The 16,602-nt window shown below is 35.6% G+C and overlaps 1 protein-coding gene across 9 annotated transcripts in view; it reads left to right on the top strand.

Annotated features, from left to right (window-relative positions):
* DMD (dystrophin) overlaps window positions 1-16,602 on the top strand; it is a 2,185,421-nt gene that overhangs the window by 1,603,941 nt on the left and 564,878 nt on the right. For all 9 annotated transcript variants that reach the window (XM_078064107.1, XM_078064109.1, XM_078064106.1 and 6 more), the window contains one exon: window positions 6,710-6,827. In XM_078064107.1, coding sequence (XP_077920233.1) covers window positions 6,710-6,827 — 118 coding nt within the window. The remainder of the gene's footprint in view (window positions 1-6,709; window positions 6,828-16,602) is intronic.

The raw sequence follows: 16,602 nt of genomic DNA on the forward strand, positions 1-16,602 counted from the left end.
CGTAAAAGTCTTGCATGTTGTCATGGCCACCACAGTGGGTATTAGCAGCAGTGGTATTTAAAGCCTTGTAAGCATAAAACTTACCAGAAGAAAACATGGGCAAAGCTTCTTGACATTAGTCTGGGCTTTGACTTTTTGGATAATGATACGAAAATCACAGACAACAAAAGCAAAAATACACTAGTGGGAATGCATCAAATTAAAAAAAAAAAAAAAAAACAAGCTTCTGCACACCAAAGGAAAAAAAATCAACGAATGAAAGGCAACCTACTAAATGGGAGAAAATAGTTGCAAACCGTCTGCCTGATAAGGGGTTAAGATCCAAAATGTATAAGGAGCTCCTGCAACTCAATAGCAAAAACAAACAAACAAACAAACAAAAAAACAAATAATCAGCTTTAAAAATGGGCAGAAAACCTGAATAAACATTTTTCCAAAGAAGACATCCAAGTGGCCAGCAGGTACATGAGAAGGTGTTCAACATCATTAATCATCAGAGAAGTAAAAATCAAAACCACAGTGAGGTACTACCTCACACCTGTTGGAATAGCTGTTTTCAAGAAGACAAGAGATTGTAAGTGCTGGTGAGGGTGTGGAGAAAAAGGAACCTTTGTACACTGTTGGTGGGAATGTAAATTGGTACAGCCAATGTGGAAAACAGTATCGAGGTTCCTCAAAAAATTACAAATAGAGCTGTCATATAGTCCAGCAATCCCACCTCTGAATATACATATCCAAAGGAAATGAAATCAGGATCTCGAAGAGATATCTGCACAGCCATGTTCATTGCAGCACTATTCACAATAGCCAAGATAGGGAAACAACTCAAATGTCCGCCAACACATGAATCCATAAAGAAAACATGGTATATGTATATACACAATGGAATATTATTCAGCCTTAAGAAAGAGGGAAATCCTGCCATTTGTGATAACACAGATGAACTTGGAGGGCATTATACTAAGTGAAATAAGCCAGACACAGAAAGACAAATACCGTATGATCTTACTTATATGTGGAATCTAAAAAAAGTCAAACTCATAGAAACAGAGTAGAATGATGGTTGCCAGGGCTGCAAAGTGAGGGAAATGGGACAGTATGGATCATAGGGCACAAACTTCCACTTTTAAGATGAATAAGTTCTAGAGATCTAATATACAGTACGGTAACTATAGTTAATAATAATGTACACTTGAAACTTGCCAAAAGGGTAGATCTTAAGTGTTCTTATCACACACACACAAAAGTAACTGTGAGATGTTGACTATATTAACTAGTTTGATTGTGGTGATTATTTTGCAATGTATACATAAATCAAAATATCAAGTTGTATACCTTTTTTTTTTTGAAGATTTTATTTATTTATTTTAGACAGAGAGAGAGCATGTGAGCAGGGGAGGGAGCAGAGGGGGAGGAGGAGGGAGGGGGAAAGAATTTCAAGCAGACTCCCTGCTAAGCATGGAGCCCTGACGTGGGGCTCGGACACTTAACTGAGCCACCCAGGCACTCCAAGTTGTACACCTTTATATACAATTTCTATTTGTCAGACTTAACCCAAGTAAAGCTAAAAAAATGTTTTAAAAAAAGGAGTCTTAGAGACAATTTATATAATTTAGGCAAAGTCGAGTTGAGGACCATGTAAGTTCCACTTCATTCCGAAGACCCTCCTTAACCCCTAGATGCGGTTAGCTATCTCTCCTATAAGCTTTGATCACTCCCTGTGCTTCCCCTACCATAATACTCACCTCAGCTTATTGTAATTGCTTATTTACTGCCTGTCTTAACTACTAGTTTATTTTCTCCTTGAGAAGAATAATTTTTCCTCCTTCACTTCTTTATCACCTGTGCCTAGGTCAAGGACTGACAAAAAAAATATTTGCAGAAACCCAAATTGGGGGACATTCTACAAAATACCTGGCCTTCAAAACAGTCAACAGTATGAAGTTCAAAGAAAGGCAAACAACTATTTCAGATTAAAGGAGACTAAAGAGATATGACAATTAAATGCAATGCCTGAGTCTGGACCAGTAAATAAAAGGCAATTCATGGGATAATTGTCATACTATGAATAAAGAATGTGGATTGGATTTATAGAACTAAAGCCATAGGAAATTTCCTGACTTTGAAATTGGGCTGAGGTTATGTAAGAGAATGCCTTTTTCTTAAGAAATAAACACTGAAATATCGAAAGGTAAAGGGCACGGTAGCTGCAGATGATTCGCCAGTGCTTCAGAAAACAATATCTATTATATTGTATGTACAGATATATATACACAGAGAGAATGATAGTGGGAAGTGATAAATAAAGATGTGGCAAAATGTTGCCAACCGGTGAATCGGGGTGAAGGATACATGGGAGCTCTTGAACCATTCTTGTAATTTTTCTGAGTTTTAAATTATATAAAAATAAAATGCTTTCTCAAAAAGTATTTCTTTAATGAATGGAGGACAAAAGGATAACCACAGTTAGAAGGTGTTTATGAAGAAGTTAGCAACAGAGATACTGGTAGAACATTCAGACAAGAAGTAGTGAAGTTATACCAAGTAGGAAAATATCCAAGCCAGTTTAAGATGTAAATGTGAGGGAGTGGAAGAAATAGAGACGGCTTTGGATTTGGGCAATCTATTTGGAGAGGCAGCCGAATGCAAGGAAAGAAGCCAGAATGAAGGTGCTCAGTGAGGCTAGACATAGGAGTAGCATCCTTATAGAGAAAACTCCTTCAGTTTCTAGAACGGCTACAGTTTAGGGCCTACCTGCCTTAAATGCTTTTTTTTTTCCCATCCATAAAGTAGTTAAGTAAACTTTCATCTTGCCCATCTTTGATGTTAATTTTTTTAATATTTTATTTTATATTCTTTTTTTTAAGATTTTATTTATTTAATCTGTAAAATCTGAGCAGGGAGCCTGATGCGGGACTCAATCCTGGGACTCCAGGATCATGACCTGAGCTGAAGGAGTCACTTAACCAACTGAGCCACCCAGGCCCCCTGATGTTAATTTTTTAAGGTTGTGAATAAAAGAGTAGAAGGTCTACATTTTTACATTACGGGTAAGCCTAAGTCATGTTTGTGTCCTGAAAATGGCAACAACTGAAAATCACTGTAGGCTTTTGTTCTAAATATAACTATGTGAAGATTGCTGATTTTTGTAGAAAATATTAAAAATGTAAAGAGTTCGTTGTTAAGGTCTTTCCTTAAACATATAAATATTAAATATTCAACTAAACCGTAGAGTTTTCTATTTGAGTATTATTTAGGTAGAATTCTATTTTACCAAATACAATAAAAAAGTGTAATTCTTTCTGAGAGCCTAAAATGACCTACTTAGAGCATGTATAGTTTCATTGTTTAACTCCTTTTTTCATAGGATTGCTATTTATAACCACTTCCTGCAACCCTGGGGGGACTTAGTAGGATTAATGACTTCTGATTCACTTTGTATTTGAAGATTTTTTTTTTTTCTTCCATCTTTGCTCAGCTAGTGGAATCCATGATGAATTCTCATCTCCAAGGGGTAAGCTGTTTTTAGTAAAGCCCAGTAGCTGGCCTATGACCCCTTAGAAATAGCATTGATTCCTTCCTGCTCTCGTGTTTGTTTCTTTTGGAACGATAGAATCCATGTAGACATGCTCAATTATCATGCTTCGGTACTGTTAAGCATGTAATTTTAGTTTTGTTCACTTAAGTTATATGTGTAATGTCTACCTAGGCTCCTATCAGAAAAACAAATAAGCATAAATAGCATTCTACCTGTTTAGCATGACAAATATAGACCACTACAGCTTGAACGAGGACACTGGGCAAAAGAAGAGGACTGGAGGTCATTTGAGGATGAGGATTAGAGTAGAAAGAGTGTTCTAGAGAGAGAAGCATCTGGTAAGAACACCAGATGGGGGCAAAGAACACAGTTTCATAGATGGGTATTTTGGAGGTGGGTACTTTAATGATTAGATCTAAGGTGTTCTCCCATCTGTGGGAGGTTATAAAACCAGCTGTCAGGTAGGAGAAATTGTAATAGCAAATAGAATATACTCAAAAGAAAACCAAATGAAAAGAAAAAAGTAATCATTCTGTTCACTGCATGTGTGTTCTGTTCATTAGCAAGAAAGTCTTTCAGTCACTGTTTTTATAATATCTTAATAAAAAAATATTTAAATATGCCATATTCAAGTCCTTCCCTTTATTTCTGGAAAGAAAACCAAGGGAGAAAATTCCCATTCCGCTCTACTGAGAAACCACTATTTAATGAGTATATTAGTGTCTGATAAATCCCATAGCAATATATATTATTATTATACAGTTTCTTTTTAGAAATGAACCTTTGTACGTATTGACGAAAGAGTGGGATAAAGAGTTACGATTTTGTTTTGAAATTCTTTAGAAATGCATAGTTTTATTACAGCTGTGAATCTCCTTAGGTTTTTAAGGAGGCTGCTTCAAAGGATGTCATTAATAATCTTCTCAGGTGCTTACAAAGCATGTGTCTGTCAGCAGAATTAGAGAATCACCCAACTAGAGAACAGGTTTCACAATACCCTGAGACCTATTTTGTTCATTAGAGAGGAAAATGGCTTGTGTTAAGTCTAAATTGACGTGCTTGCTAATTTCAGCAGTAAAAGCTGTTCATTGTGGTCAGGTTTAATTTAGATTAAAGTTGATCAGGTTACTGCTACAACATACTTCTTAAACGAACTTTGTGATCCTAAAAGAAGGAGAAAAGTAAAGCCCACATTGAGAAATATATCCAGAAGAGAAAAGCGAAGAATAGCTTGGTTGTTTGAGGGTGAATTAATATTAAATCAAATGAAAATAATGATAAAGATAATCTTTGTTATATAAAAATTTCCAAGTATCAAAAAACACAAATTTGCATTTAAATTACACAAAGCATACCTAATCCATTCATCCACTGTTAAACCCATAGTGCCTAGAACAATACGCAGCACTTGAGATTTACAAAATGAAAGAATGAATGGGTAAATGAATGAATTTTTGTACTTTGCTACCTCAGTTATGTAGAGTTTCTGGTTAAATTTGAAGGAAATATTTGACTTTATCTGAGGGTTCTGGTTAAGTCTGTTTTTAAAAAAAATCTCTTGAATGTATTAAATATTTAAGAGTCAGGAATTCCAAAGTAACTTTTAAGCTTGCTGTGTCACAGATGACCAGAGTTTAACATTCTAACCCTGGAAAACATCTTATTTCATAAAATCTATCTACTACTATATGGTTCCCATTTTAAAATTTGCTCAGTACTCTCCAACTGACTTATGCCACTTACTTCAATAGCTGTCTTTGGCAATTTGTTCCATATTTCAAACACCCTTTTGTGTAAAGAAACCATAAAAGTTAGAAACCTGAAAATTGGATTTTTCTTCTGAGCAATCACAGCTTATAAATGTGGAAAATTGGTTATAAGTTAGCCCCTCCAATTTTTCAATACAGAGAGGGGAAAATACTCAAAATAGATATGTAATGTTTAGATAAGTTCTTGCCATTATTTTAATACTATCAAAAGCAATTGAGCTGAAATCACAAGGCCTATCTCCCTACCTGTTCACGAAAGAAACACTGCAAGATGTTCAAAACTTGGCCTTTCCCAACCCAAAAATCTTCAGAAAATTAGCAGTTGTCAAAGAGCATAATAGATAACTAAGTTTCAGGAACATTACTGTCTACCCCATTTCATCCCTGCACATTCACTGGCCTCATGAGATAGTGGAAACGGCATCAGATATAAGACCATAAAGACTTCTAGCTTAGTTATTAATGCGGTTATTAGGAGAATAAAAATGAGAAAATGTGTGTAGGGGTTATAAACTAATAACAAATGTTCATTATGTTTTCCCAAATTGAAATAAAATGTATTCCATTTTAGAAGAAAACAAGGGAGAAATCTTATTTTTCACAAGCTTCTTTGTAAATATTGCTGGGATATGGGCCCTTTAATGTAGAGAAAGTAAGGTGACAGAGATAATAGATGGACACTGGAGGGAGGGAGGGAGGGATTTCTTAATAATTAACATTGTCACCTGTAAATAAATAAATAAATAAATAAATAAATAAATAAATAAATATTTCTTGGCTTTATTCTGTTGGTACTTTTATCTTAATGCAGTATTAAATTAAAGTCATCTGTATGAATACTAATACTAATACTTCCTTTGGGGAAGGACTGACTTGGCTCATCTGCCTCACCCTGTCATTTCATAGGTGAGGAAACTCAGGTACAAAGAAGTTCAATAAGTTACCTCTCTTAAATCACTTCCATGCTTTTCCTGTTGCTAAAATATACACCTGAATGTTGACACCACACAAAATGAGATTACAAGTATAAATAGCTATCTTTTCTAAATACATTGTCGTAATTCAAAATTGCATTTCTTACTTGTGGCGCTCGTACATTGGTTTAACTAAACCCAGGAACTCTAAAACGACTCCATCTAAGCTCTTAAATAGTGAAGCAGATCTGTAATCAAGATTTTCATTTGAAATGTTTTGGTATCTAAGAATGAAACACATTTCTTGTTGAATTGTTCTCTGTAAAGCCTCACACATTAGAGATTTATATCCAGTAACATCTTTTTTTTTTTTTTTAATTTCCAAAAGTGCTTTGGTTGGTTTGAAAATTGCACTTTACTTTGTATCACATAAAAGGAATGCAGAATGCTGGAGAACCTCAATATTAAGTTGTATTTTTTTCCTTCAGGCGACGCTGCAGGATTTGGAACAGAGGCGCCCCCAGTTGGAAGAACTCATTACCGCTGCCCAGAATTTGAAAAACAAGACCAGCAATCAAGAGGCTAGAACAGTCATTACTGATCGAAGTAAGTCTTTTAACAAGCATATGAAACTTAAGGAAAGATGTATGAAAAGTTTCAATAATGACTTAAGTTGATTTACCTCCGTTGCATTCATAAAAATGACGCCGAATCATTGGAAATTATAACTCTTGTACTAAGATTTTTCAGTCCATAATGTTATCTTTCCATAACTGAATGTAATTCCATGGACCAGAGGAAAGAAATTTTTCATCAATCTAGGCTTCTGTAGATGCAAAGCATGGAGCGGCGGGTGTGGTGAGCATGGTGTGGCAGAACATTTGCTCCTCGCTTGTCGTCTCTCTGGGCTAGCGTCCATGGGGATGTCAGTCTCCTCCTCATATTCTTGGTTATTGGTCCAAGCAATTGCTTCCTGGACCATCTTTCATACCTGGACACCCCTCTGCTGCTGTGACGCCCTCAGTGTGTAATAGCAGTGTACCGTTCATTCTGCCATACTGGAGTGGGTGGGAATCTCGGGAGCCTCTTGAAGGCCCATCTGCCTAGACATTGCATCCACTCTTTTCTTCTTTACACAGAGTGATTCAGAGTGCCTGTGCGTGCATAGGGTCAGGAAAAGGAGTAGAGGAAGCAGAAGGGGAAACTACTCTCCTTCTGTTTCCCTCAGAGGCTCTTCTCAGGAATGAGGCCCAGCTCACCTCTGCTCTCTGATTCTCGTGCATCTCCCCAGGTTTCCTCCCTTCCCTCTCCCAACCTCCCCTTCAGGGACACACATCAATACTGATTTTTTTTTTATGTCCCCTGTCATGCCCCCTCTCATCCCTTCTCACAACCAGAGGAATTTTTTTCTAGTGTGGGAGTAGGGAAATCCTTTATTTCATCATCTTTTTTTTTCCTTCCAAATCTTTTGTCTTTTTCTAGGCCTAGGCTTTTGAACCTCAAAAACCAAGAATCTGTGTCTTCATGATTTACATTCTCTTGTGTTAACACTTGCCTCAGGAAGTGTAAGCAGAATGCTTTGCAGCCAGTATGCTGAGGGAGCGGAAAGAGTAACCAGAGTAAAGAGTTAATATATGAAAAATATTATTGGTCATATTTGTATGTATTAGGTAAATAGTGATAATAGCTACGATTCATTGAGTTCCTCGTAGGTAGCAGATAGTAGGTGTTGTGTTGTGTGTGTGGGCATGTGTACAAAATCTTTATAATATCTTGTCAGGTAAATTTTATAATCCCTCATTTTATTGACGAGGAAACAGATTCTGAGAAAGGTTAATCAAATTGCTCAAGTTTACAAAACAAGCAAAGACCAGAGCTTGCAATTTGCAAATGTTTCTGGCTTGAAAGTCTGTGTTCCTTCTAGAATGTTTACCATGTCCCATCCTGTTTTATTGTTTTTCTTAATGACCTTAATCACTAGGACTAGGATTAAATAATTTTATGGTCTGCAAATTATGTATGTTTTGATTCACTTCCTAAAGACATTCCTCTTTCAGTTGTCCTGATTGTTAATTAAAATAGACTTTTCTTGATTTTGAAATCTTAACTCTTTATTGTTGCTCAAACAATGTATTTGAATATATGCTAACGTATTAGTTGGGTAGCACTAGCCACTATATGTCAGATCCCAAGTCTTGGTGGCTTACCATAGTATAAGTTTACTTTTTTTCTGGCGCAGTCCAAAATAAGCAGTTCTCTATGAAGTCATTCAGGGACCCAAGCCCCTTCTATCTTTTGTGTCCAGATCATCTGAGTCCTATGCATTGAATGGGCAGATGAGGAATAAACATTGTTCATTGGAATTTATTATGAGACAGGCCTGGAAGTGGTACACATGAATTCTGTTCATGGTCTGTTGGCTGGAACTTGTCACATGACCACATTTAATTGCAAGGGAAACTGCAAAATATTGTCCAGTGTTGAGCCTGAGAAGGAGAGAAACTAGTTTGGTAAGAAACTCATCATTCTCTTCCATAGCTAATTTGGACAGGAAGAATACACTTAAGTTGTAGAGTTCTGTGTAAGTTATAAAATGTCATTTGTATAACCAGCAAGGCAAGAGTAAATTCACCTTGTAATGATCAACATAGATAGCTCTTCAATTGATGTAGTAGAATGTTCATCCCTCAAACTGGAACCATGAGGCTTCTTCATCAGGTTGCAACATACTGGTCCAAAAGAATGAAATTTAGTGAGTGATTTACTCAGTATGAGACTGAATTCCCATTACACAGTTAAGTGATCTGTTTCTTGCCTGAGAAATATGGAAATTTGGCAAAAATGTTTATGCAAATCTGAACACACTATATAGAAAGTCATTTGTCATTTTACTAATGAAAAATAACTTCTATTTTTTCCCTAAGAGGAAAATAACACTAATTTATTTTATACTATCCATTCAACATTGTCTAAACATTTTCCATTATCCCTTGCAATCTTTTTTTTTGATACTGTATTGACTTTTTTTTTTCGTGATATAGATTGAAATTGAGTGACCGGAGGGCAGATTTTTATCTCTCTGCTAATATCTAGTAATTTGAACAGTTATGTTTTTCTAAGCTTTTGTCTTTTAGGAATGAATACCTTTATGAATATTTGTAGTATTGTGGAAAGATTCTAATCCACATGGTCCAAAAAAAAAAAAAAAAGCATTTTCTTAAAAGCCAAGTGTCTGTTGAGACATGCCATGTTGCTTATTAAGAGCCTAAGCCAGAATCTTTGTTCCAAATATGCCCGGAGCCTCTAATGCTGCTACCAGGATAATTCTGACAAGATATGTTTATCTAAACAATGTCATTTGCAGCCCTGCTGTGCTTCAGTTTATCTCTCCATTTGAAATCTATGAAATGGGATGGATATTGAATACTCATAAAGTTTTGATCGTGTTCAAAATAGAATTTTCCTTAGTATAGATCTGGCTTTCAGGGAATGAGCAGAAATAAAATACTTGCTCATAAAATTGTATTTTCTTATTTGAAGATTTGAGTATTCCTTTTTTATTGCCCTGAAACTTCTAGAAATACTTAAAAAGGAATCAGCTAAATAAAGAAAAATATTCAGTAAGAGTATAATGCTATATTGAAACATTTTTCCTTCCTTGGTAAGTCCCAGTTCATAACTTCGAACAGTTGGGGAAATCTATATATACTTATTACATTCTATCAAGAGAAAAGTCCAGTACAAAGCAATTCCTCTCTACCAGTAATATCCATGCTAAAATCTCAAGTAATTGGTCTGCAAAATACCAACATGTTTCACTGTATAAAACGATTTCCATGGTATCTGTTGTTTTCAGGTGATTGTATTGATGGAAATCATGTTGCAATAATCTAGGTGAGAGAAAAAATGTCACTCTAAGTGCATTCAAATAAGAAATTCTCCTTGCTGTTTCTGATGTTCAAACTGCTCATTTTCCTTCAGTTCTTTGGTTGCTGAACATGTCAGCCATTCCTGGTCATTTTCTCTTACAAAAGGGCTAGCTAGGTCAGGGACCAAAACCAGGTAAGACTGAAAGGATCTCAAATTGCTAAGTGGTAGGCTTCTGAACTATGCAAAACTCTTGTTCATGCCCATTACTACGGCAGATCATAATACCATAATACCTCATATAGCAGTGAGCACGATATGGAAAAAAAGAGTTCCTCTCTCTTATTGGTCCATTTATTCCACAAATAACATTGGTGAACATGGCTCATCTGACATTTGTATTTTAGAGCCTTGCTTCTGTAGCTTCTCCTGCTACATAACCCCCACCATTACCATTTTAAAGATCTATAACAACAGCACGTACAGGTTTTGAGGGCAAGCTGCCTGGGCTGGCTTCTTAGTAGTAGCTTTGTGGCCCTGAACAAACAGCTAATCTCAGTAAACTATCTGATCTTGGTCACCACCTCTATAAAATAAGATTACCTGTATCTACCTCAAGGTTGGGAGAATTAGATAATACACGAGGAGCACTTAGATCCAAGCCACAGTAAGAGCTGAGTAAATGCTAGCTCTTGTTATTTTAAGTATGATCTAATTGGGTTGTTTGAATGCTTAGTGGGAAAGCATTTAATAAGCTCTTTGGTAGCTGCCTGGTTCTCATACTACAAAGAAGAGAAGAGAGAAGTTCAAAAAAACCAAAAGGAGAAGGTTGCTTTGGAACACATGGAATAACATATATAAAAAGAATTAAACAAATATGTGAGTGATAGTATAAAAAAGCAAGGCAATTCATGTAAGTTATTTTGTTTTCAATATTTACTATGACCTTAGGAGGGTAGATATTATTTTTCTCACTTTAAAGATTGAAACATTGAAGCTCAGTGAGCTTAAGTAATGTGCCTAGGGTTGTAGTAAGATGGCAAGTGAGGGACTAGGATTTAAACTTATGTCTGTATGATTCTAAAGCCCAAGGCACATCAAAGGAAAAGCATTGGTTAGTCAAGAACTTGAAAGAAAGAAAGAAAGAAAGAAAGAAAGAAAGAAAGAAAGAAAGAAAGAAAGAAAGAAAGAAAGAAAGAGAAAAGAAAAGGAGAAAGAAAGAAAGCAAAGAGAAAAGAAAGAAAAGAAAGAGGAAAGAAAAGAAAGAAAGAAAGAAAGAAAGAAAGAAAGAAAGAGAAAGAAAGAAAAAGAAAATTTGTTTGAGAACTGAAAATATTAGGAGAAACCTCAGTTTACTATAATCTGGATATAATTTTTACTGCTCCCATTTATATTGTTGTCTTCTATGCATTTGGGTGTGTTATCATAGGATTGTCTCTTACATGTGTTGGAAATGTATAGGATGGCAAACCTCTGTAATCTACTAGCTGGCAACCTTGGCCAAGTAGACTCACTTCTCTAAGCCATGGTTTCCTCATCTGTGATGTAGGGGTAGTGGTAATACATAAGCTGGTATGGTGATTATGGAGATAAAATTAGGTGAGATTTCAAGTCAATCAGAGAAAGACATGTATCATATGACCTCACTGATATGAGGAATTCTTAATCTCAGGAAACAAACTGAGGGTTGCTGGAGTGGTGGGGGGTGGGAGGGATGGGGTGGCTGGGTGATAGACATTAGGGAGGGTATGTGCTATGGTGAGCGCTGTGAATTGTGTAAGACTGTTGAATCACAGACCTGTACCTCTGAAACAAATAATACATTATATGTTAAAAAAAGAAGAAGAAGATAGCAGGAGGGGAAAAATGAAGGGGGGGAAATCGGAGGGGGAGACGAACCATGAGAGACTATGGACTCTGAAAAACAAACTGAGGGTTCTAGAGGGGAGGGGTGGGGGGATGGGTTAGCCTGGTGATGGGTATTAAAGAGGGCACGTTCTGCATGGAGCACTGGGTGTTATACGCAAACAATGAATCGTGGAACACTACATCAAAAACTAATGATGTAATGTATGGTGATTAACATAATATAATAATAAAAAAATAAATAAAAAATTAGGTGAGATTTCTAAAGCGAAGACCTCACATATAGTGGATGCTCATTAAATGGTCCATACCATCATGGTGAGATGAATTTTGTACAGAGGAACTGGAGATGGGAGAATATGAAGGGGGATGTAATATACGGCCACTTAGCAGCTAAACCAGGGGAGAAACTTCTGAAACAGAATGCCAAGTCTTAAGAGAGAATGATTTCCTTTAAAATTATTTTTTCCTCTAAGGCTTTTTCAAACCAGTCCGGAATTCTTTGAGAAATTTGGTGACATTGTATAAATTTTAAGAAATGAGTTCATATCATATTGCTTAAAGAGCTGGTATACAGCACTGTAGAAGGGAGAATGTTCTGCTGCATGGGAATAAAAATACTCTCACAGGATTTTTGAATTAACTGACAATTTTATAGCAGCTTTGTCAACCTATCATTCATTGCTGCAACCAAATATATGAAATCCTTCACGGTGAAATAAAAAGACTTTGTTGTTCTCCACATTTTTATGAAATCTCTATTGCTAATGAAATGCCAGCCAATATGTTCCTCTCAGGTATTGTCTATTAGAGAGTTGCTTATTTTGGAAGAAGTGGAGTCAACCATATAAATTTCCTTCTTTTGACATCTAGCACCTGCTGTCAACCTGTTACAACTACAAGCAGCTCTCAGAATTTACATCCACCAGGATGCCACTGGCAACCGAGGAGTTCAGTTCAGTTCAGTAAATATTTGAATGCTTACTCTGTGGTAGTTAATATCAGATGTGATGGTTGGGATACAGGGAAAAATACGATTCAGACTTTGTCTTAAAAGAGCTGACAATCAAATGTGGGTATTTGGACAAGTCTATTTGGGCAAGGCAGTCTAGGATAAGTACTTCAGTAGAGCAGTATTATGAAGTCTTGAAAGAGAACAAGAGGAAGGAAAATTGGATCTGAATGAAGGGGTTCTGGAATGCTTCTAGGAGGAGGTTAAATTTGAACTGGTCACGAATACGATTTTGAAAAGCAGAAAGAGCCTGGGAAGGGAAGGATATTTCAGGAAAGGATAAGAGAAGAAGACATAATTAGACTTAAGTTAGCTATGGTGTGACAGAATTTGTAGAAGTGGGAGTGTGTCTGTGTGTATGTTGTGGAGGATACGGGAGTAAAAACAGTCAGAGAGACAAGGTAGGAGGCAAGAGAGCCCAAGCTAGAGCAGTGGCAGTGGAGTGGAAAGAAAGAACTGAATTAAGACATGCAGTAGAGCTAGCATTAACAGGATTTGGACATTGATTGGATGTGTGGGATCTAAGAGAGAGCTTGCCTCATAAGATTTTGAGATTTGGTGCTTTGGAAGATGGTAATATAACCAGAGAGAGATTCAGGACAAGGAGTTGAATATGGGTGATAAAATAATGTGCTTAAGAAAACATGAGTGAGATTTCAGAAGCAAAGTTACTTCTAAGCAGATTTGGAAGTTACCTGGAGTAGATGAGTTTGCAAAGAGACAGGGAGCCAAATGAAAAGAAGAGTAGACCGTAGACCTAGGGAACAGTCTGGAACTTGGCTTACATTTAAAGAATGTAGGAAGAGGAGTTAGCATCATGTCTCCCAGTGGCAACTTACAATATAGGTGCATTTAGACACACACTGAAGAATGAATTTGTAAGTTTTGCTCTATATTTTGTTTTCTGTATCTTCTGCTGTACCACAAGTCCAATAACATAAGTTTCTTCCCGGTTCTTAGTGATACATTGATTCAGAAACCCTTTAGCTGAGAGTTACAGATGGTTGTGTTTATGTATATCAGGTTCCTGAGTCACCCTTCAGTGTACCAAGAAAAATAGATGACCATTTGCCATCTAGGTCTAGTGAACCATTTTGCTTTTTGTTTTGTATGTTTCAGTTATTTTTCAAATACTTTGCATAAGCAAGACTAGATACATACTAAAAATAAAAAAAAAAACTTTATTAGAAATTTTAATAAGAATTGAACCCAAAAAACTTTGTATCAAATAAATTTGGAGATACAAACATAAACGATGTAGTGTCTCACATCATTTTAGCAAAATAGGATGGTTCAAGTTCTTCAACAAAACATTATGTGAAGAAGTCCTTCCTGTTGAACAACTAACTAGATTAAAATATGCTATTTTCTTTCTGTCCTTAAAAATATATTGTTTGTTCATCAATCTTTGTGTTTGCTTATCATCTGAAGACTCACAGTCTAAGATTTCACCTATATGATCAATTTCACTATCATCACTGGAGTCTGGAATGTTGATTTCTGTCTCTTTGCATTTATCTTCTATTCTGTCTAATAATTGTAAACATCTTACTCTATCAATTTTCTTGTCTTTGACATAATGGGAGTAAAATGAAAAGTTCTACATTTTCAACTCTGTTCACTGAGAGCTAAAAACAGACTACAAAGATGTTGTCCCGGATCTTATTTTATACCTTCTTGAAGATGCACTATTCGGGGCAATGTAATACGAAACTAAAGGATGAAGGTTTTTTTCACTATTGTATCATCCTTCTATATAATTCCATCATTCTTTCGTTTATAAATCTTTTTAGCATACTTAGGAAAAACTTATGATTGGTGATGAAGGAGCAAATTATTTCCAAATATAGGAAAAATAAGATTACTAAGACTACACAATGTATCTTAGGTTTATGAAAGGCTTCACTGGACCCATATGGTAACTGAAAAATAAAATGAATTTTATTTTATTGAAAGAATAAGTAAAATTTCACTTTGTTTTTTGGTAGAACACCAGGAAAGAATAAAAGTAAAAAAAATACCAATTTTTTACAAGTCGTTAGAACTTCTTTAAAAAGAAACTCAAGGGGCGCCTGGGTGGCGCACTCATGAAATGGCTGCCTTCGGCTCAGGTCATGATCCCAGGGTCCTGGGATCGAGCCCAGCATCGGGCTCCCTGCTCCGCAGGAAGCCTACTTCTTCCTCTCCCGTTCCCCCTGCTTGTGTTCCCTCTCTCACAGTGTCTCTCTCTGTCAAATAAATAAATAAAATCTTCAAAAAAAAAAAAAAACTCAAAATATATATTTGGGTGCCGTGAACCTTGATGGTATACCAAGGGTTAAGCAAAATATCTCTTGCTCAATCCTACTACAAAAATAAAAGTTTTACTACATGTATTACTATGATTATTATTTTATTATTATAATATTAATCTTTTCTTCCAGTGTTGTTATTCACTAGGAATGAGGTTATTAGCATTCTCCAGAGAACTCTGTATAGATGTATATGTGTATGTATACATACATATATATTTAATGTATTCGTTAATTATATTATAAATTATATTTTTTATATGGAAAGAGAGAGAGAGACAGAGATTTTAAAGAATTGGCTCATGAGATTGTGGGGACTACAAGTCTGAAATTTTTAGAGAAGGCCAGAAGGATAGATACTCCGAAAAGAGTTAATACTGCAGTCTTGAGGCCAAAGGTAGCCTAGAGTCAAAAGTCCTTTCTCTTTTGGGGACCTCAGTCTTTTCTCTTAAGTTCTTCAACGAATGGTTAAGGCTCACCGACATTATAGAGGCTAATCTGCTTTACTTACAGTCTACTGATGTAAATGTTAATCACATCTAAAAATCACCTCTACAGCAGCATCTAGACTACTGCTTAAACAAACAACTGGGCATCATCGTCTAGCCAATTTGACACATAAAATTAGCCATCACAGTGTGGTTCATAGTGCCATGTGTTTCTTCACATATAAATTTCATGATTTCTTTAATTTTCATTAGTATCCAATTAATAGCATACCTGGAAATAGACATTACATTATAGAAATGATCTTTAACATCTTCATGAATTTCAGAACTCTATCAGAGTAATTATAACTTAAAAATGTACCTATAAGGAGCAAGTGTATATGTTTTTCTTTATTTATAGACTTTTCCTTATGTTGTGTTAAATTAATACTAAACATCTGTCATGAAATAATTCTGTTTTAATGTATCTCATTTTTTTAATTCTAGAAGAGGATTAGTATCAAAATATATTTGAACAAGATTTAAAACCCAAATAGCGGTCATAATTATATTCAATTATTAATCTTTCCTGTGAGTGTGTAATAGGAATCACACTTATTTAAAGTGATGTAGCTACAATTTTGAACCTAAATAGCATTTTCTGATTGCTTATTTTTTCATTATGTTTCTTTTAAAGATGAAAGATTTGGATTAGTCAATGTTCTCATCCACTTTAAAAACTACACATAATGAACATAACTATTAAATAAACCAATTAATGAAAATAGATTTTTTTGTATGATAGAATAAAGGTAATGGTGAATACGGATAATATAAAGAACACCCCACACTCAGACAAAGTGAGCTGGTCAGACAAATACAAAACAGAAGGCGATGTGCCCACAGGAGAAATGCCA

Source organism: Halichoerus grypus, chromosome X, assembly GCF_964656455.1.
Source record: "Halichoerus grypus chromosome X, mHalGry1.hap1.1, whole genome shotgun sequence".
In the NCBI taxonomy this organism is placed as follows: domain Eukaryota; kingdom Metazoa; phylum Chordata; class Mammalia; order Carnivora; family Phocidae; genus Halichoerus; species Halichoerus grypus.